The 23073-nt window shown below is 45.5% G+C and overlaps 1 protein-coding gene across 1 annotated transcript; it reads right to left on the bottom strand.

Moving 5' to 3' along the window:
* Positions 1 to 998: 998 nt before the first annotated feature.
* On the bottom strand, positions 999 to 22421 carry LOC8028347 (putative inorganic phosphate cotransporter). Its single transcript, XM_029973551.4, has 10 exons — positions 21774 to 22421; positions 20730 to 20932; positions 18126 to 18359; positions 17179 to 17362; positions 16513 to 16643; positions 15389 to 15538; positions 14620 to 14752; positions 11667 to 11822; positions 8514 to 8599; positions 999 to 7316 (listed from the first exon to the last, which is right to left on the bottom strand). Exons 1-10 carry the CDS (start codon positions 21841 to 21843, stop codon positions 7059 to 7061), a joined length of 1605 nt encoding a protein of 534 aa, XP_029829411.2. The 5' UTR covers positions 21844 to 22421; the 3' UTR covers positions 999 to 7058.
* Positions 22422 to 23073: the final 652 nt, after the last annotated feature.

Genomic DNA, 23073 nt, shown 5'->3' with positions numbered 1-23073 from the left:
CGCAGCCTACAGTCCGAAAAACATGGTACTTTTCTCAAAATGTAATTTGAAATGTATATCTTTTTTTTTAATAACGAATTACCGACAATTAGTCGGAGATACAACGGGTAACGCACTCAATTCTCACCCCACCCATTTTTTTTTTTTTTTTTGCCAGGCGATTTATTATGGTGTCAGAAGACTATCCAATCAATATTTTGCTAGTCAAAACGCAACTGTTCCAAACCGAAACTAAACTGGACGCCTACCAAAAGTCACGTGGCTGTGCAACTTTTTTTTTAATTAACGTATTTGCAGTTTTCTAGAAGCCACAAAAAATGGGTATGATATTTTTTTTTTTTGTTTATTTTTAGTATTGACTGAGTGCCTTCGATAACCCCCGACTTTGATTATCTTTCGTGACCACAGAGAAGAAAGTGAGCGCGACTCAAACTGGCCAGCTCTCGATCGGCGGTTCTCGGGCGGAAAGAAAACGAATCTCTTATATGTCATTAAGTTGACGGCCAGTGTTTGCCCTTCTCAGTGACGGCTGTTTCAGGGGGCAAAACACATGCCTTGTCCCCCCCCCCCCCCCCACACACACACACACGCACATTCTGAGAACTGTGTGGGGGGGGGGGGGGGGGGCAAGCGCCCCCCTTGCCCCCCCCCCCGATTAGTACGCCCATGCCGCACGCTCAGGAGGCGCCCCACAGCCCAGTTGACAAAAATGGCGGGGGTTGTGGTGACGTCAGAACGCCGAGTTATGATTTTCTCCGAGTGGAAGGGTAGTTGACGTGCATGAAGCCAGCTACCACCCACTATCCTTCCAATCGGAGCCAATCCGGGCTCGGCGTTCTGACGTCACTGCAACCCCTGCACGAGGAGCAGACGAACTTGAGTTCGTCTGCTCCTGGTGGAACTGGTTGGATTGTGTACAATTATTAAAAAAAAGAAAACAAAAAGAAGCACAATCTTTTTAAACCTACAAACAAGTACCGATCGTACTCCAGGCATGCTCGAAACAGTCTACGTGACATCATATCTAGAGTCCAGGCAGTCGCACTTGGCACCGAAATGGCGGCGCCCGCAAAAGAGTTGAAGAATGAAGTGCAGATGTAGTGGCTCCAAAGAAGGTTACTGCGAAGCGCACGTGTCAATTATGCGACTTTAGCAGCACGCAGCTTAAGAGAGTGTTTATCACTCAAGCTAAACGTCTCGCAAGTTTGCAAAAACAAATGCCGAGGAATTTAATTTATTTAATTACCACAGTTCTCTCAAAAGCCGCGTATTACACAAAATAAAAACAAAAAACAAAAAACACACATTGGCCGAAAGAAGTCAGAAAGTCATGGTTTCATTGTCAACAGGCAATAAATACTGGCTCATGGCAAAAAAAAAAGAAAGCACAAAAAGTTTGAAACCCTAAACATAAATTGAGTATTGATCAATTTTTCGTCGTCAGGACTATGGAGTCACAGGGTTTTCAATTTGGAATTGGATTCATCTCAAAATATTCAATCATATGCATACCTTACAAGTTCAGGCATAACAGTATAACAGTAAAACACTAACCATAACAATCATAGAGCTCACTTGCACGACATCAGATTATCTAGCGCACTTTGCATATGTACACAAGTAACACAACATTTATGCACAACTTCACGTGAAGTGGTCAATATGTTCCATTATATATTAGTATATCTATTTTTTGTATTAACGCACACAAAAAAAATAGTAGCCAACAATTGTAAAAAATAGTGTAAGGTGCTGTACATGTTTATTTAAAACTTTGCTCTGGAACATTTTTTTTTTTTTTTCAGTTCTGAATTACTTTAGAGTGCTGTTCTTTGTTCATTCTAACCAAACATGTTTCACACATAGCCTTGTACAAAGAAGTACTACCGCCGAGATGAAACCTATCTATTGCACGGCATAAGTAACATATGTTTGATATCTCCTACCAGGGGCTCCGGAAGTATATCTGATGTGTGGGGGCGACGCGGTAGTCACAGCGCAGCGGAGGCTCCAACGCGGTATAACCTGGTGTTGGCACTTCCCGCATATGGCTTTTCTTTCGCGTCAGATTAGCCTGTGGCGTCTCGTCCCCTACGAAATGCAGCTTCAACATGCAACAGCCTCATGGGTGTTGGGAGGGGAGAAGAGAGGGGGGGGGGGGGAGTGTTGTCGGAACAGCTTCAAGCATGGGGGCATGCCCCCACTAGTTTAGAATCTGTGGGGGCGCCTGCCCCCACTAACCCCCTGGTTCCAGAGCCCCTGTTGCCTACTGAATAAAACAAATCAACATAAACAGCCCAATGTGAAGCAAAAGCACTTTGAAAGCTTCTGTCCTCATGAAGAAGAAACAAATGAGAACAAAGAAACTCTACAATCGGGAGTGTCGCGTGCAGTATTCTTGATTGTTACGCTCTCACATTGGGTATTGTCCTAGATATTTATAGCACCTACAAAATAAATAAGAAACAAAACGAATTACATTATAAAACAAAAGCAGGAGCTATACTCTGTTGCAGGTTCAGAAAAGCAGAACAGGCTTTTCCCACAAAGTCGTCCACTTCTTCCACTTTAAAGGGATACTTCAACAAATTTTGAAATATACCTGTCGTGTCCAAAAATAGGTTGAATATGATCCACAATATCCGTAAATGACAACCGCACGTTTATATTTTGAGCCTGGTGGCCGTATTTTTCATTATAAACGGACCACGCTTGCGAGCGCTTGGAGAGCAGCCAGCGGAGAGCACGTGACATCCCCCGCAATCGTGAAGTAGTTTGTCTCGGGACGAGCGAAACTGTGGTCAGGTTGAAGTCTAGAGGATGTTGTAGTCGTTCCAGCCACCAAAGCGGCTGCTTCTGTACGAATTTCGAGTGACGGGTATGTAGTATTTAAATTTTTTCATTTAAGTATTTCTCGCCACACTACCTAGATGGCGCCACTGTTACACCATTGCGCCCGTGTTATCAGGGTTGCGTCTCTGTGGCGCTCAACCCCACATTGTTGACCGTTAAATAAACAGTTACTTCTGTAATCTTGTAGGGGGACTATAGCGACTTCTGGGACACACAAAAGAGATTATTGGGGAGAGAGGAGTTCCGCCCTCCCCTTTTCTCTCGTGGTGGCCAGAGGCGAGACAGTTATAATCACTACGTGTCTAGGTTCCTAGACGGGCATTACAACAAGGCGCTAGCGACATCCACCAGGTGCTCTCTGCTAATCGTTTTAATTGGTTTTAAAATTCCTTTTTGTATCTTTTTTAACAAGATATTGGTGTGTCCGATGTGATGCTGCTCCTTTCAACACATATAGACCAAAAAATAAGTGCCGGAATTTCATTGCAGTATCCCTTTAAAAGAGTGAACGCTGGAGAAAAGTTACGAGAAAATGCAAACTTGTCCCGCTTTTCCCTGCAACACAATGTGCATTTTTAAGTGGTTGTATACCTTTGAGGTTTTCTGCAGGTGCTAGTAAGAGACAACCTTTCACGAGGTAACGAAGCTTAAGCAGCACAAGTTTTGCAGATCAACTGCAAGGTTTCTAACATGATTGCCTTAGTCATTTGTACATACAAAATCACAAATCTAAAATAGGTGTATACAAAAAAAAAAAAAAAAATTCAGGTGTACACAGATTTCTAAGTTTTGACCACTACCAGGCTTTTGATGACTAACTAGAAATTCAAGACATCCTCACAATGCATTCTTAAAACTGGTCAAATTCAGCAATGGTTAATTAAAAAGATGAACACCAACCAAAGCTGATTACCGAACGCTTGAGGAGAAATAAATAACTAGCACATTCGTCTTCGCTTACATGTGGCACAATATGTTTTCTACAACTAAGATTTTATTTGCAGATTTAATGTTCTTTGTAAGAGCAGATCTTTGGCCTGAGAATAAATATTGCGCACTGACCCAAAGGAGACATCTAAAACCATTGTAATAATGTTGTTAAAAAAGAATAGTTACGGGTATTAGCACATCCGTTAAAAATGGCTGCAATATAGTTTTGCTTGTAAGCACGGAGTACTAAACAGCTTAGGAAAAATAAATTGTGCGAGTAGTCTTTCAAGACATTTTCTTGCCCCAAAAAGAATTCCGAGATACTTCTTTTTCCTTTCTAGGGCAAAACTAGATTTTATCAGAAACACTCAACATCTTTGGAAGCTAGCATCCAACTTTATACACACTAAATTGTAAGTACTGTCCTTTTAAATTTTTGGAGTTGTTAGCAGTTGGCCTGAAGCAGGCACGTAGCCAGGATTTTGTTTCGGGGGGGCCCGCCCATGACAAAATGCTGTATGAGGGGGAGAGGGAGGAGGAGGTCCCAGCAAAATAGAAAATTTCAGGGGGGGGGGGGGGGGGCCGGGCCCCATTGGCCCCCTCCCTGGCTACGTGCCTGGCTTGAAGTATTGATAGTCATGTTCCCACAAATGAATGCCATTGTTTCTTGCCTTGGCATACAAAAATGGAAACCTAGTGCACTAAGAAAGTGGCTGAGAAAAAAAAGCTCCGTTAAAACAGCAGCTGCAATGGTGACGATACGCTGCGCTTAAAAGTATAGCGAAGAAGATGCTATGGCAGTTTTGCTGCGATTGCATTGATAATGCGCGTTGCATTCCATGATGTATGGCGACAAACCTGAAAATGAGGGGCACCACCACACCTTTGACAGAAATTCGTAGCTCCCAACGTGAGTGAAAACAAAGTACCATTAATTCAATCTACCATAAAATCCTGAACAAGCGCCTTTTACAAATTTGCAGCAAATCACATAAAACTGGGTCAACAGCATGTAAAGATAAGTCCTTTGCTTCCTTTTTTTAATGTTACAAAATTGAGGGATGGGCGCTTATTGTGGAATGGGCAGATGTTTGGTATGTTACGGTAACCGTCCCGATTCACAGCGTTATCATACACCCTGCTTTGCAATGTTTAATCTCGTTGGAATGGAAATACTAGCAAAAAAATAAATAAATAATATAGAACATTCTTTTTTCCACTTCAACCATGGCTCACTATGCTTCCGAGTGCTATTCCAGTGCAAACTTTACGAAGCAGGAGCGGGTGAAGGAAAACGTCCACCTTGCATGCCAAAATTAATTCTCTAAACTGATCGCTTCTTTCCAGAACTCTGCCCAGCGATGCAAACAAACAAGCGGCCCGAGTGTGAACAATACGCGAAACACATGCCAGATGCAGCTCTTGAAAGAAAATGGCGGCACATCTATGCACGACAACGATTGTCCATGGATGTACCTACGAAGTATCGCCTGAATATAGTGAGACAGGGAAAAATTAACAAGCTAGCTACTGGTACCACTCTGTTTCCATGCATCGTAACATTCAATGTATAGTAGGTACAGGGTGGGCGGCAGTGGCTTTGCTCCCCACCACTTCCACTGACCGGCCATTGCTCAGACTGACCGCCCACCGCTCGATTATGCCACAGGATGACGATGCGATTTTGCCTGCACCATATGGCTCCAGACCGCTGTACTCAGCAGGCCTGCACGCCGCCACCCTATCGCCTGTTATCGCAAGTGTCGCCACTCTTTCAAACAAATGAGTAGAGCCGCAAAGCGCCACCGGCAGTGTGGAGGGTGAGTGCTCAGTCAAAGAGAAACACAAAATAAAATAAACAGACGCGAGGAAAGTGCACCGCACGGCAGTTCTCTCCGCAGGTGGTGAGTGGCGGAAAGCAGAAAGCCGTGAGGACTTTTCTTTGACTGCTCAATGCTTGCTCGCACTGTGGCTTGTTTTATCTTCGCCCCTTCGCTCGCTCCTGCATTTCCTTCCCACCCCTTTTTTTTGTTTTTTCCAAGGCAATTTGGTTTTGGTTTTACCGCTGCGGCATGGCGCCATTCACAGGGCTACAAAGTTAGAGAGCCCACGCAAACTGCGTTCTGTCAGCGAGCAAGATCAAGCCGCATAGCAAACTACCCCGCCGCACGGTGGTTATGTCCACCCCTAAAGAATTCCTAGGGAGAACCCTGAGTAGGTACAATCACTTCGTAACTTCAAGTTTCCTACTTCGAAAACCTGGAGGTGAAAAGTTTGAGTGGTGCACAAGCGATCCAAATAAAGTTGTCTTATTGGCCGGTTACAATTAGTGAAGACTATAGTCTTCACGGTCAGTTACGTCTCAATATTCTGATCCTGTAAAAGGTATACCCATAATCCGTACAATTTTTCAGCAAAAAAAGGCCTAATGGGTGGTATTGTTCTGGTTATTAATGCGAAAGCATTTACTGTCTCATGGAGCGAACCGACGTCATCAGTCTGAAGCGCGCCAAATGGCACCTCAAATCCTTTCTCCAAGTGAAGACGTGTGATATACTCCCAGCTATGAAACCACGCGAAAAGCCTAGACAACAACACCTAGTTTCCCCAATCCCAAAGGAGCGGAGTAAAGCTGATGAATTTTGTCTTCAGTCCCATTGGCTGGCGCGTGTCGACGAGGCTCCCACCGACCGCTGCGCATGTCAGTTTCAACGCCCGCCGCCCCATGACGCTGCGCGTCCATGCCGCGAGCGCGCCTGTAACACGAAGCGTTCAAGGTCAGAGCTGCGAGGAGAGCTGGGACAGCGTTCGCACGGTCGACGCAAATACGCCGCAAACGAAGCACGGGAGCGGAAGAACGGCACGCATGCTTTCGCATTCACAACTCATAAGTGCTTAGGTATACCTCGAGCCTTGTTTTTTTTTTTTGCCTTCTATCGCATATTTTATGTGTACTTGTAGAATATATTACATGTGATATTGTGCCCCACACCTGTCACAGCCCCTGTTAGGGGTGAGCGATATTTAGCTGACATAACAAATCACACGTGGCGCAAGGTTTCAGCTCATACACATACCAGAATAGCACTCAGGAACACAGACTGCACCCTGTAAACCTGGTAAAGCAGAGCAGGGTGGCCAGATACCGGACTGTCATCCTTTGACACGCCATGATCAAAACTGTTGGGCACGCCGCGCGCCACCTAGCTGCGATTAGACGTCGGCAAGAGCTAATGTTGCAGACCGAAGTGTCGGCCGATCAAAGTGCAGGCCAATCAATATGCTTCCGTGGGGAATGCATCGTCGGACTTGGGACTTTCAGGAGTGCCGTCGTCAGTCGCCTGATAAGGCACGGTTCCGGAGGGGTCCGCTCCGAGAGTTCCGAGCGCTCCCGCGAAGTTTGTGCCGCGCGTCTGTGCATACAGACCCCAGGGTTGAAGCTCCGCCGATCCGAACAGCACGAAGATGGCGCCCGTGATGATGTACGTCCCTGAGGCGATGTAGAACACTATGCTCCACTGGGTGATGGTCTCCTGCGGGTGAAGTGTGCGTCAGTGAAGGTCGGTTCACATATTAGAGTCTAGGAGTGACTGAGTGCATTGCCATCACTTATCACCATTTAGGACGAGAGAAGACGCTACCGCCATGTTATGGGTAACCCCGGAACCCTACCAGTCTTATATATTTCCTGATTATTTACGCGTCCTTCTTTCGTCACAGGCTTAAGTTAATTCCGTCAGTCTTGTAAGCAACCAATCATGATAGGTATATAGTTTGAACACTCATCTTGGAAATAATATAAAATCTTTAGACACCTTACACAAATATCGGGGGTTATTCCACGGCCACCTGGAACACCTCTGCAACTCACACTCAAACGCAAGTGTGTGAACCACCCTTAGTGATGCAAGGTCTCAATTTGTGCTTCCATAAATGTCTCACACCGAAGAAGCTGGTCTCATGTACAATACAATGCGACTATTGCTTTTTCTTCTTCCCATTTTACAACTTCATTCCCACATAAGCCAGTAAGGCTTGTGTGTCGGACACGGCAGTGGCGGTACGGGGGAAAATGAGGTAAACTTACGCAAAACACAAATTGGATGTTAAACAAAAATACAAGAAACAACCACATTATTTTCATATTATTTCATATTGTTGCACTATTTGCAGCGACAAAAGTGCAGAAACGAGTGGTGCCAACACCTAGCTGCACATACTGACGGTTTGGTGAAACCATATTGGTTTATGTTGATACTGTCTTTGGTGTGCTAAGAAATACAATTTAGAGAGTTTGTACAAAAATAACTTTTTCCCTAGTATGTTTTCTTTTCTTCTTACTTTTCCCCTGTTAGTTTTTGACTGTCCAATTTTTCAGCGACATTTTGAGAGTTTTCGGAGATTTTATCATGACGATTTCTTTGGGTAACTCATTGAATATCTTGGGCACATAATGTTTTTTGTTGCCTCTCCCTTTTTCATATTTCTAAGTTGTTCACAGTATTAACTATTTGGTTTTAATACTCTTTCTTCAATAATTTCCGTTTTTTGTCTGCATTTACAAAAACTCTTTATAATTATGTCATATCTGATTTAATCTCTTAAACAGCAGCATTCCGTGCAGATGTATAAAAAGTTTCATGCTATATGGTAATTGCAAACCCAATCAAGGAGATGTGTTGAATAAGCCGTTAGTGAGACTTTGAAATGAAGCCCTGGTGCCGTCTTACGTTGTTGTTGGTCAAGCTTCCCACAGCCAGGGGAGCCAGGAATCCCGCCAAGTTGGCAAAAGCATTGGTCATTCCCATCAAAGTACCTGCCACAAAAGAAAAGAAAAACCAACAACAAAAAACGAATTTTTGCACAAGCTTATTGCTGGATAAGGGGCTCTAGGATAACTTTTTTGGGAATCTCGATTCCCACTCAAATGTGCAGTAATCACTTTCTCTTAATTTTTTAGATTCTGAAGTGCAGTCTTAATTAAGGCCTGTTCACACACTTGCAGCCAAGTACGACCGAGAGAGACGAAACCTGTTGAAACCTGTTGAAGCCTCTTAAAATTTCTCAGGATGAGAGAAAACACTAGCACACTGGTGCCATCTAAGTGGTGACCCTAGAACTGTATTTCACAAGAGTAAAGGTTTTGCGGGATTTCCGAGGTCAAGTGTGCGTAATACCTATGAGAAAGGCTCGTTTATAACGATGGAAAAAGTTTCTCGAGCCAACAATGAAAGGATAACGTGCGAGAGAAATAGAAAATCTGCCGGACCGCTATGTTTACACTGCACCCAATAGATGGCACCAGTGTGTCCTCTCGTAGTAAGATATATTAGGAGGTTCCAAGGCACTCTGTTCGTAGAGGTCGCAAGTGTGTGAACGGGCCTTAAGACACCTGTTTGCATAAAACATAGGCACGAATCTACCGCGCATATTTCACGATTGTTTTCCAAGAAAAATTTTTGCAGATACTTTCCCATTTTTCTGGCTCATCTTCTGTGACAAATTCAATAAAATATGACAAAGGCACTAATTAAAAAAAGCATCCACCGTTTTTCAAATGAGCACTTAGAGTGTAATTGGGCAGGGCTGCGAACGCCACTTGGACATGGCCATCCTGCCGACTATTTCCCTTTCCCACTTTGCACTGGTTGGGGAAGGAGGGGAGCAGCCATCTTCACACTATTATGGGGGAGGGACATATCCCACAAGAGGGATGAAACTCCCAACGATTCAACCTACTTATTTCTTAATTTAATTTAGCCCGCAGCACCTATACACCGCGTCAACTTTTTTGTGCTACATTGTCAAAGCTAGCATAGCTTCCACTGTGCAGCAGTCCCTGCTGCGGGAGCATGTGGCTTTGTCTTTTGCACCTCATTTGCATGTGCTCGCACAACTAGCTTTGACAGAGTTGGAGCACTGTGGAAGCTAGGCTAGCTTTGACAACGTAGCACAAAATGGTTGATGCCGAGTATAGAGGGCATTATTTATTTATTTATTTATTTCAATACCCTCAGGGCCCACGGGCATTACAGAGGAGGTGGACATACAATATTGGTTCAGTAAAAAATAAAAAAAAAATAAACAACTTTGTTATAAAAGTTAGTCTGGCATGGTCTTAGCAAAAGTGAGTAGTTAGTGCTTTCTAAATAAAACAATTGATGGAATAGTTACTAATGGCGCAACCGAGTAAACAATGATGACGATTGCATTTGACCGGCAGAGCCATCTTCTAGCAAACATGTGAAACGTTTTGCAGCGTGCGTATCCGTGGCAGCTCGCGTTTCCTTCGTGCGACTGATCTAAACAAGATGGCCGAAGTAACATTTACTGGTGGAAATTTCAAGACCTGCGAAGCTAGGTAGAGTAAAAAGTGTCCAAACGACCGCAAAGGTTGATGGTGTGTCTCAGTCATCTTGAACTTGAATGGCCGTTCATGTTGTGAGCCGTCGAACCAAATCATTTCGTCTGCTTGCGGTCCCCATGGCAGCATAGTTTACAGCATTCATGATTGCTTACCATTGCGAGCAGTCCTCGAAATGATTTGGTTTAACCTCTCAAATGAAGCAGAGTAACATGATGGCAATCGCTTCCCGCTGTCCTAAGCCTAACGCTAGGCTGGGTCGGTGGAGTCAGTCACCGAACTGACTGCCATCTTTTTTTACCCGACTCCTAACAGTGTTGGCTGCTCTGCGGTTACGATTCCAGCGGCTGGAGTGGGAGAAACCAACGAGAAGAGCGTTCCAAAGCCCCCAAGGACTCGCGTGCGCATGCGCAGTGGCATTGGCGATGCGCTCGAGGACAAACCATTCGTGTAAAAATTACTCGATAAAACTCCCTAATGTGGATAGGCAGAACCGCAAGAATAAAACCTTTACAGCATGTGATTGACGTTGCCTAATTCAGCCAGTGTTCTGTATTCTTTTGCTTCAGTCAAGTAACACTGAAAGGTAGGTGGGCTGGTATACACACATTGCAGAAAAGTTTCTTGCGTCTTTCTTAGTTTTTGTTTGATGAGCATTTTTTATCTGCCATGCTCCAGCCATGTTGCTACATGTAAAGGGAAGGATTGCGGGATCGTTTAGCGGTACCTAAAGTAGTGTAGAGATTTATCTATCTGCCTGCACATCGACGCTCACGTCGTCTCCACGACTTGGCCTAGGCTAGGCCTAGTGATCCAAAGCTTGGTTCACGAGTGTCTGGCACGTTAAACTTTCGTTCGCTCGGCATGTGCACGCTCAAATAAAGCAGACTACTTTCTCATTTTGCGCGTTTTATGTTCTTTTGCTGCGAACACTCTATTGCCCATGCCAGACAGCACCGTGCTATATGGGCATTCCTCGCGAGTCGAAACAACAAAATTGCGCGTCCAACGGTACGTGTGATCTAGTCAATTGTGCGAAATTCCGATTTCGCAATACCAATATGCATAAAACATAAAAACTCATCACGTGAGCCATGCAAAGAGGTGCGACTTACATACAAAAGTTTCTGAAAAACAGCTCAGTGTATATGGAAGTGTGACTTGTAGTTTGGAAGATACGGTATACAATATGTATACAGATATGCAAAAGGTGCCCATAAATAAGCACGAATATACAAGCACTGATTAACTCAAACATCAGGGAAAGAAAGCGTTAATCCCGCTTGTTTAATGGGAACTAAAAAAAGAAAAGTACTTCAAAAGCACTGAAACCATATTACTGGATAGTTGATATTATTCTACAACTCTAGGTAAAAAAAGGAGAAACTGAAAGCACCAGCACTAAAGCTGAATTCTCAAACTTTACTAGGGTGATGCGACCTTTGCGAAGCATTTGGAAGATATTGTGATATAAAAAATGGAGTACTGACTGGGCGACCCGTGAAGGAAATGTCCCCACCTGCGAAGTCCGGAGACATGTCGACGTGGGTGACCATGTACCCGGAGAAGGCGAAGGCGTTCAGGCCCATCCCCACCGTGAGGAAGGCCACACTGAGGATGTAGTTGCAGCCCACAAAGGTCACCGCAAACAGGCAGACAGCCGTCCCGAAAAACGCTAGCACAGAAAAAGCATGGAAGGGATTAACTCATTGGTGACTGGTCCTCCATGAAAGAACTCATCAAGTCTCTTGCAATCTCTTTCACATCTTAGACACACCCACACAAAAAATACAGGGCGTTTTTTTTTTTTTTTTGTAGCTAATCCAGAATTTAAAAAAAAAAAGAAAATCTGGGCTTTGGTTTTTTTAGTTTTGGGGTAAAGTTGGTGACTACGACAGCCACTAGAAAAGAGATAAAATGGGTTGATTGAAGTGTTGTGCATATATTCGAATTTTCGAATTGTTGTTTCGAATAATATGTTATTCGATATTCACTGTGAGATGAACTGCGATATTCATATTTCTCTAAGTGCTGACCGCAGCGCCTGTGCACTGCGGAGAAGCAATGCCCGCAGGCTCCGTGGGTATTGCTTCCCTGCAGTGCACAGGCGCTCAGTAAGAAGCACACTCAACTGGGCTAACCCGCTGCGATTATGCCACAGCATGTGTTAGGCAGCGACATGCTGACAACCCGCGACCATCATTTGTGCTTATTTTCTTTTTAAAGCAAAAGCATTAACTGTCTCATGGAGCAAGCCGACGTCATCAGTTTGAAGTGCGAAAACGGCACCTAGTTTTCTTAATCCCAAAGGTCCCATTGGCTGGCGCGCAGCGAAGAGGCTCCCATTGGCCGCTGCGCGCGTCAGATTCAACGACCGCCGCTAGATGGCGCTGTGTGTCCGTGCCACCAGCGCGCCGGTAAAACTAACCGCCGCAACCCCATGCCACTACGGTCCCCGCGCCGGTTAAAACGGACACGTTGGCGTGCGCTCAGAGGCTTCTGCTCGTCTCGCCGCTGACCAACATGCCGTCGCCTCCAGCATCCACATCTTCGCCGGTGCTTCTGCCACAGCTCGAAAACATTACTCGCGCCACAAAACTCCACGGATCACTCCGCGACATTCCATTGGATATTCATGCTTTCGCATGAATGTCCAATGGACATTCATGCGAATGTCCATTTTTTGTTAATTTTGAAATTGAAGAAATAATATTTTTATATAGCAAGCATATTTATAAATCTCTTTATTTAGGATAGCTGGTACAAATTTGCTGTTTACACGACACAGCACATAAATATAGTTATATTAAAATGACTGAGCTTAGAAGTGGAAGGTCGGGAACAAACTCCACGAGTTCAGCCGGTCACGGTCTTGAAAGTCTCGGAGAAACAATTCGATACTCGATTCGAAAATATTCAGCCAAACCCACAATTCGCTCCAAGCTCAAAGTCTACCATTTGAACATAACTCTACTTAACTAAAAAATGAAGACATTTACAAATCTCTGTAATGCAAAATTAGAGCGCAGTTCTTGAGGAGAAGGGGGGGGGAGGGCATGCCCCTCCGTAACTCCCCTCCTCCTCAACCCGCTAAACCTAGCAGGGAAAATTTCCCGTTAAACTTAGCGGGAAAATTTTCCGCCAAATTTAGAGGAGAAATTTTTCGCTAAATTTAGCGGGAAAATTTTATCTGCTAAATTTAGCGCAGATACTTTTCCGTTAAATTTAGCTGGGAAATTTCCCCCGCTAAATTTAGCAGGGAAAATTATGTCGCATGACTTTGTGTCATGTTACCCATGAACAAAAACAGTTTCTCCGCCAGATTTAGCGGAAAACTTGATGTCAAGTAACCTCAACACCAGTTCAATTTCCCGCTAAATTTAACGGGGCAGTTATGCCCCGTTGGTGTCGTCGACACCGCGAAATGCGGAAACGTGCACCTAAGAGCCGAGTTCTAAGAGAGTGAATGACGTTTACAAATCTCCGTAACGCAAAATTAGAGTGCAGCTCTTGAGGAGGAGGAGAAAGAGAGGGTATGCCACTTCTCCTTCCCCGTACCCCTCCTCCTTTTCCCATCCTCCTCCTCCTCCTCCTCCTCCTCCTCCTTACCTTCCCTTCCTCCTCCTAATACCCTCTCCTCCTCCCATAGTTTCCCCGCTAAATTTAACAGAAAAATTGACGCCACATGAAATCAACGGCAATTCAATTCCCCATCAAACTTAGCGGGGAATCGAATTGCTGTTGAAGTCATGTGACATCATTTTCCCCGCTAGGTTTAACCGGGAACTGAGTTGCTGTTGAGATCACGTGACATCAATTTTCCCGCTAGATCTAGCGGAGGAACTGGATTTGTTCATAGGTGACGTGACACCAAGTCATGTGATGTCAGCTTCCCTGCTAAATTTAGCGGGGAATTGAATTCATGTCGAGGTAACGTGACACCCATTTTTCCGCTTAATTTAGCGTAGTGACGCTGACGTACCAAAACCCGGAAACAGACGCCCAAGAGCTGCACTATAAAATGTTTTAACTACAAAAAATTTGCTTTCTGCATACTCTTGTTAAACGAGAACCCCGAAATTAACTTTTCACTATTCTTGACAGGTGAGACAGAGAATGAGAGAGAGAAAGAATAAACAATACTTTTGGAATCCCCAGAAGACCAAAAGGACACAAACGAAACCCGACTCAGTGATCATAGTTCCTAATTTCAAAATAAATTCAGTGTTTCACAGGGAAATAGAAGATGCTATAGTCGTTGATGGGATTAGAATGGCAGGGGGTTCTTTCAGTGGTACCGCCTCCAGTGTGAGCTTCCCACTTTCAAGAACGCTTCAGCGCCTTGTGGGCTTCAAGCGTGCACGTGCATCCAAAACGCAACAGGGGGCAACAAGCGCATGCTGAAGGTCGGGCATCTGAAGGAGGTGCCCTGCCACCCTCATCCTGTCAGCGGCTACAGATCTCGAACTCACAGACGGAGTTGAAGAACTTGCGTATGATGCTGGTCGAGAAGAGGTCCCTTCGGCGAATGTGGTCGGCGAGGATACCGGCGCTCCAACTCGTCACAGTGCCCAGCAGGTAAGGGAGCGCCGAGACGTAGCCGTTCTAGGAAATGCGACGAGACGTCCTCGGCGGTTAGTACTTCGGGACACGCCGCACAGTCGCCCTTTTCATAAAACACAGGGCGCCAGGAGTAGTTGTGTCTACACATAAGAATTTTGGTTAGAGGTAGTAGATGGGCACACTGTGAGACACAGTACAAACATGACATTGGGGCTTTTCGTGCATTATTCACTCAATACAGTTACAAAGACCACACTTAGTTCCCTGGGCAGGCACTATTCACTTTTTGATGACAGCCTTTCAGTTACAACTGAAAACGAGTGGAAAGAAATATGAATGGCATAGTAAACTGCATCACACGCTGTACAATGGAACAGTCCTCTGCCATTGGGAGGCGACATATCTAATTCTAACACACTATGAAGGTTAAAGGCCTGTTCACACGGTAGAGCTTGACTACGTCCAACTACATTGCGGGGGTTTACATCAAGATATGATCATGAGTTAACATGGCAACCAATGATCAGCCCGGTGTCTTGAGGTCATATTTGAATGTAGGCCTCCTCAGAACATAGTCCAATGCTACAGTGTAAATTTGCCTTTACACACTGTACTGTAAAGCAGGAAGGGGGGGGGCACTGCACAGTGCACAGGTGTGATGCGTGGCATTGCACAGACCTGCTTAATGTCAAAGTGGAGGATGTTCTTGAGGTAGCTGGGTAGTTCAGTGAGCAGAGTGTAGAAGCCCCAGTTCTGACCGAAATGGGTCAGCATGAGCGCCCAGAAGGGCAGGGAGGTCAGCACCGCTCGCCAGGGAATCGGCAGTTTCTGCACAAGCAAGAGCATTAAGAAAACCAGCCTCGGCGAGCCGGATACATCCTTTTGAACGACGAGAACAGCGCATACAAAAGATGATCACAGAAGAAACCAGTACACACGCAATGCCACTTTCGAGGTCGACTTTTGTAAGTGCCATTCTGATAGTCCGAAATCATGTTCTACCAGCTAGCCCGAGCTTTAGTTTTAACAATGAATTCATCCGTGCAGCGTTTTTTTCCTGCCTTGATCTGGTTGCTTCTAAACAGTTGGACAGCTGTAGGGAAGATAGAGAGTGGCCGGGAGTAACATGGTACCGCCGATCGACTTTAGTCTTTTCAACAGCGACTCCCATAGTTTCTTTTGTATTGCGGCGTAAATGCAGCAGCAACACCTTTACAAGTGAGGAGACAGTGGAACAGTATTTATCTGCATCAAAGGAACAAAAAGATATCCATGCGTGAAGCTAATTTTGAACGTGCACAATTGTGTAGTCAGCGAGACACAGAAACCTAAAAGAAACCCGGTAAGCACCATGCAAACAAATGAAGCATTCACTAACTTTCTCACATGCTTCTAGGTTTTCACTCATGAGCAGTACCAATCACACGATAGTAAGCCAGACTCGGGATGAACTCTGAGACAATGTGTATCTTGAGTTCTCCAATTTAGTCCAATGAAAACGTACATGAGCCAAGCACAAGAATAGCATGCCAGATGATAGATTGCAACATCACTGAACATGGGTACGCGTTCGCTGTCCCTTGTTCTGCAGCTTCATGCCTTAATCGTTGCACACTGCAAGTAAAGTTATGGCAGAGGTCACTGGTGCTGCCCTCGCTAGACAGCCTCATATTTTGGACACTTGGTGTCGCCTACTTCCTTTAGGTCATGGAAGAAGTCTATGAATGCAAACGATTTAGACAAGTGTTGAGAGAAATCAGAGTTTATAACTGAATTGTGCAGTGCATACAAGACAAACCCACCTCCCTGGCCTGTTCCTCCCCCTGGTTGGTCTCGATGTAGATGCGCTCCTCATCGCTGATCCTGGGGTGCTCCTGGGGGCTATTGTACACCAGGAGGGCCCAGAACACAAACCACACTATGCCAATGAGTCCTGCAAATAATGATTGCACAATGTCGGGGACCATCCTCAGTTTGCATCACGGACAGCTGGGATTTATTACAGGATGAACAACGAAAACAAAAAGAGTGTGGGATATGCACTGTGACAATGATGTTGCATCACAAGTTGCATTAATGAAAGCTTCTTCCTCTCTTATGAGCTATCTGTTCGGCCTTATCTGTGGATATTTTGTTGTATGACTAAGAAATAAATACATCTGCCTCTCCACTGAGCCAAGACATATCTCTCCTCATAGCCTTAAATTTCCTTCTTTTGTTTCACCGTCCACAAAGACAGGAGGAGGAAGCTAAAATTATGTTTTGCCTCGCACAAGCTTTGCAGTTTAAGCTAGCTTCCGGATGCCTAGAGTCATGCAATCAAGAGAATAATATATCCCCTCTCCCCTGTGAGCCAAGACAGATCTCCTTCACAGCTTTCACGACCCTCCAAGACAGAGAGAGGAGGAAGCCGAACCAATGTTCTCCCTCGCAGAAGTTAGGCCTATGAGGCTGCCTGGAGCACCCACCGAAAACATAGAAGGCGGCGGGCCAGCCGCCAAGGAAAGTGGAGTCGCAGAGGATGCCCGAGATGGGCATGGCGATGACGGTGCCTATCTGACCTCCCGAGTAGATGACTGTCGACAGGAAGCTTCGCTCGTCCTTCGGAAGCCACCGAGCTATCATGGCGTGCATCGCCGGGAAGGTCACGCCCTGGAACATTGGCACCGTAAGGTACCGAGCATGTGCCCATGCCACAATAAGAACCCATGTCACAAAAGGCACCCACCCCCCACCCTTGAAACACAGGCAAAGGATATATTGAGCGCCTACCCTGGCAAACTTCTGAGCCCAATGACATTAAACGGGGTGCCCCTTTGCATCAGCTGCTGCTTTGAGAAGACGAAGCTTGATGCGAGAGTGCTGGTGTGACTGCTTTAAAACTTGGGGGCTCCGCCAAACCCCGACACTGCTCCTATACCGTTCCGTCGGGTCAAACAAGGGCCTACCTTGCCATGTGTCCCTCCTGCTTTTCTGCCCTTGGACCTAAGAAGTGCCCATCCCGGTTTTCGTGATTCCTCTAATGTTTGCATGCGCCCTTGTTCGATATATCACGGTAGGTTGTAAAGATGCATATTAAAGGAATGTTGCCAGAAAGTTCGCGTCTAAGTTCCCTTGTCTTTCCAGGATTTCTCTGAACCTATTCAAGAACTTTTCCGATTAAACTGCACATATCCCAAAAGACAAAATTTCATTGCCATTGAAAAAATAGAGAAAGATGGTGAGCAATCAGGTTACCTAGGCTCAGGCTACTCGGTATGTTGGAGAGGCAATCTCAGTTTTGACGGCTGCAACGGTTGTCTAAGCCATCGGAGGATAGCTTAGAAGACATTGGACGATACAGGCAAGAATCGTACGAGCAATCTGCTTGCAGCGCAGCACTTTTACGCGATTGTTGAGAGTGGCAAGTGCTCACCTCTCCCAGCCCCATCATGACTCGGAGCGCCACGAAGGCGTAGAAGCTCCACATGGCAGCCACGGGAGTCAGCAGCGTAAGCAGCGCAGTAATCAAGACCCCAACTCCGTAGAGCCACTTGGCACCAATGCGCTCCGCCAGGCGCCCACCCGGGATTTGGGTGAGCACGTAGCCATAGAAGAATGCTCCCAGGGCGATTCCCTGCTGGTACTCGTTCCAGATGAATGTACCGTCCTGGAGAAAAAGAAGACCAAAATACGGTGAGAACTGCAAGATGCAACACACTTAAAGACAGATTTTTTTTTTCTTCTTCGAGGTGTGCCTCGCACGTCTGATACCTTCGTTACAAATCCACCTCTTTCCGAAGAATCGGAGCCGCCTGTCAGAGGCTCGGTTTGAGTATTTCTTAGTAAGAGGAAGGTAAAGGCACCAGTGGAACGGGAAGGGAGACCGATTGGGGTGCGAAAGATAAGCCCGGACAAGCACCAAAGCAAGGTTTCAAAAGCTCAATTTGGGCCACCCGGGCTCAATAGAACCAGATAGAGGCTAACGTCGTCACTCGAGAAACGTTCGCGCTCGCTCGTGCTACGCCAATGAAGACTCATACTGAAAAACACACAAACCGAGAATTCGAGAAAAGGGTGAATTCAGCAGAAAGCGAAACATGGCAGCATCGAAATAAACAGATGTTGTGTCTTAATGGATTCACATCATTCTCTGGATTCTCCAACTGCATGTATCATATTTTTTGGACTATAGTATGCAGACTACAAGTTCAAAAGTAAAACTTTTTACGTGGTACTCACAACCTACAGCTGCAAGCTATACGAGGATTTTTCTTTTTTGTTTGTTACGAGTTGCGACGAATTTTGTGAATGACAGATTATGTAAATGACGACTTTGGGACGATGCGAGCTTCTTCGTGTGCTAATAAAGCAATCATTTTTCTATGAGTGCTGTTTTTTGAGAATGTCTAAATGCGGAATGTGCACCAAGTGCGCATTCTGCTTCTTTTTTTTTTCAGTCAAACTTCGTCTCTACAGACAATAGACTCTTTTACTGTTCAAACATGAACCGCCGCCTGCCTCCCAAGCAACTTCCCGTCGCTTGGGACGCAAGCCCATCTAGCTTTGCTTATGACACCAGTGCTAGAAAGAATAAGTGCAACACGGACAACAAGGTTGGAAATTTATTAAGGGCCTTCGGCTGTACAATATAACGTCTTGGAGGAGACAAGTTGGTTTAAAAGGATAATCGAAAAATTTGAAGAGATGTCACACTTAGTTCTTTTGGCATTCATCTGGAGAACTGAGGGTTAAATGTTTCATTGACATTTTTGTTCATTATTTTTATGAACCGGAAGTTCTCTGGGATGTCAAGGTCTGGAGCATTGCCTGGTGGCATTTGCCATGAAAAGGGTCTATATACACTGGGCGTGGACTATAGTCTGCAAAACATGGTACAGTAGACTCATTAGTTCAAACTCCATGAAGCCACAAATTTTGTTTAAATTATCCCAAGTTTGAATTTTCAGAAGTTTGAATTATCAGAAATTCATCTAGATATGATGCAAGATAAAATTATGACTTGCCATATGAATGGCTACACAAATAAAGCAGATACGTGATGATATTTTTTATGTAGGCCTACTGATCCTAAGCAGGTGTGCCACACATGAAACATTTGTGAAATGTGTGACATAAGTTTATTTATCCCTCAAAAATGTTGTTTATTGTGGATTGTTTAGACAGCACACAACAACTGAAAACAAAATTAAGTTTGTTCATCAGACCAAGAAGTTGTCTAATGTGAACTATTAAACAGGGGACACATGAGCAATGAAAACGGGCACCGCCGCGGCAGTTTTCATAGCAACGTGTGCGTACGCTGTGACGTAGATCTATGGAAATTCCCTTGTGGTGTCCGATTACATAGCTAGCCCTGCTTGAACCCCGTTGAGTGCACGCTTCTCACCAAGCACTGCAAAGAAGCAACACCCGTGGAAGCAAGCGCCACGGGTGTTGCTTCTCTGCAGTGCACTGGTGCTTGAAAAAAAGCGCACTCAACGGGGCTGCGCGAACAAAAAGTATGGATTACACGAAAACGCCGTTCGAATCAAGCGGCTTTTGAATACATTAAAAACATAGCAAGACAACAAAAATTTTGAAATTTGTTTGAATTAACCAGAAGTATGAAAAATCTGAGCTAGAACTATTGCGAGCCTACTGTATATCCTTGCTTTTTGCTGTGCATATAGTATCTACAAGGTGTCCTGGACGAAGCTTAGCTATGGTCTGTTGCAGGTTAGGAAAAGAAGGACAAGCCCCTCCCCTAAAGCCCTCCACTCATTCTATTTAGGTAGAGCGATTGTTGGAGAAAGGGTGAGTGGAGAGCGAAAAACCACCAAGGATGGCGAGCAAAGAGCTTCGCGAGAATGGAAGACCACAGTGTGAAATGCTGCGGCTATAAGCCGTTCACCAGTTCGTTGTCTGACTGGCGAGCCAGATGACAGAACTTTACAAGGCTGAGTCGGCAGACCTTTCCAGGGCTATTGTCACGCTGACATTTCCAGCTCCTGCCCTTAGAGCAGGTGCGAGTGCTTACTTGCAGCTTCTCGGTGGTCTCGTTGAAGCCGTCCGGGCGACACTCTTGGGCATACGTGGGAGTGTGGTTTGTTGAGATGGCGGTGTGATTGACCATGGCCACGAGTGCCACGCTTAGGTTCACGCGTAAGGCGTAGACGTTCACAAATCCGAGGAATCCCATGAGCGCCAGAACATGACGAGTTTGAACTGCATCGTAAAGACCTGCAGTAAGCGGGGGAAAAAATAATGTTAGTGCACGTTTTTTATGTACTATAATCAGTTCACCTTTAAGCTGAGACTGCAGCCAAAGCTGTAAGCACGAGCTAGTTCGCACTCCTTATTTCTTTGAGGTGTGCCTTTCTAGCGCGAGCACTCATTCTTTGGAGAAAAAAAAAGGTTGTGAAGCAGTTCCCATTTGGCCATCTTACTGGTAATATTATTAAATTAATTTTAAAAAATACTAGTTAAAATGAAAGCATATATTGCTCGTACTGAGTAACAACCTTGATTTTCAGCAAGATATGCGCAACGGCAAAAAAAAAAAAAGGATGACAAATTTGTGTTACCGAGAGTTACGATTTTCTAGAATGCTAGATTTCTCCGATATTCGAAGCGTTACAGGATGAAACACCTGCAGCTACATCAAATATACCGAAGCGCGCGCTTTGCTGTCTTTGCGCGGATGTATGACAGCTGTTCGATATATAGTATTTTATATATATCTATAAAGCCGACGTAAACACACAACAGCAGAGCGATTATTGCGATAAGGTTATTAGTACTCGACTTTCAACATACGCGCAGTTAAAAAATAAATCAAAGAAGAGAGAGAAATAAAAAAAAAAAAGCAACTGCAGCAAAGCCCGCATTTCGCAACAATATGTTACGGACTGTCATTGCGGACAGATGAGTCGATATTTTGTACGTCCGCAAGAACTAAGAGCAACTCATCGCGACGCTCCTTGGAAACCGAACACCCCTAACGACAACAGCGTACTTTCCGCGTCGAACGTCAGCGCGAAACGAATTAACAAGGGCCGCAAAATAAGGTTCTTCAACTCACTTTTGAAAGATCGGCGTTTCCGAGAGAGCAGGGACTCGTTCGTTCCGTCTTCTTTGTCGAGTAAAGCCATCCTTCTTTTTCCCGTCCGGTAGGCGTTCTGTGAACAGAGTCCTCCGAGCACGAGCCGGCTACGCTAATAATGCCAATTAAACAGTTAAACGTGATCCATACGGAGAAGACCTACCGCCGGCAGCAGTCCCCCTATCAACTGGTGAGTGAGTGCAGCATTGGATGGAGAGACGGAGTCTTTTTCGGTCTTTTTTGAAGAGCGAGAGAGAAAGAGCCGGGCGCGTGCGTAGCTGGCGTAGCGAAAAGCGACCAACAACTCGCGGTCCAGACTCGGAGCGCTCCAAGAGCAGCTTCTTTATCGATTTTTGCGTCGGTCACGGGGGAATCGAGATAACCAGGTCGCTCGCACAGTACTCGAAAACAATGCCGAGGAACCATTTGCCCATCTAGCTTATCTCAATACACGAAGCCCCGGCAGAGCGCGCCCACACACCTTTCTCCTTCAAGTTACTTTCGGTTCTGGTTTCGTAGCGCACTTTGAGGAAACTTTTAGCAAGGCACAAAAAACAAGGACTGAAATCGAAGGCGAAGGTGTATACAACGGTACAACGTTTGGCGCAAACGCGTAGCTTCGTCCAGAAAAAAAATAATAAAAAGATTGGGGCGTGTGAGTGTCTGAACCACGACCAGCCTAGAACTTCGTCTGCTTCAACGGGCGAATTGTCATGCAGCTGTAGCTGAGAAATTTAGCCGGTGCAGTACAGCCGCTAGCCTGGGGTGTTTAACGTGCACCACGCAGTAGTGATACGACCGCACGCCGGTGCGATGCTCATCCAGATCGAAACGGGCAGGGGTGGGGATTTAACCCAAGATCCCTGAAGCCCCTCTAGCCTGGGAAAAGTGGCGCCATTCATTGTTGTGCAAATGCTCGAGACACGTGCCACGCGCCACTTATGGGAAATTCATGGCGTTAAACCCAGCTGAGTGCTGCGCTGTGCCGCCATAATCTTCCCAGGGGCTGCACGTTCCATGTGCCTCATGCATCGACGCACCGTGCGCTACATTTGAAACATGAAGGGGCTTTAAGGATCCCTGGGTTCTGCAGCGCGAGCTTTCGCTCCACGTGCTCCGAGCTCGTGCGCGCTAGCCCACTCGGCCACCGAACGCAGGGCAGTCAAACGTATGATGATATGATGTTCCCGCTTTGTTCTACGACTCCCCTAATGTCACAATCTCAGTGGCTGCCGAGAGGTGATAAGATGCTCGAACATCCTACGACGCCTATGGAAGG

The sequence above is a fragment of the Ixodes scapularis genome, unplaced genomic scaffold (assembly GCF_016920785.2).
Source record: "Ixodes scapularis isolate PalLabHiFi unplaced genomic scaffold, ASM1692078v2 PGA_scaffold7__128_contigs__length_106722199, whole genome shotgun sequence".
Taxonomy (NCBI): Eukaryota; Metazoa; Arthropoda; class Arachnida; order Ixodida; family Ixodidae; genus Ixodes; species Ixodes scapularis.
Note: the sequence above shows the minus strand (reverse complement) of the source record. Positions and strands in the feature narration are given on the sequence as shown.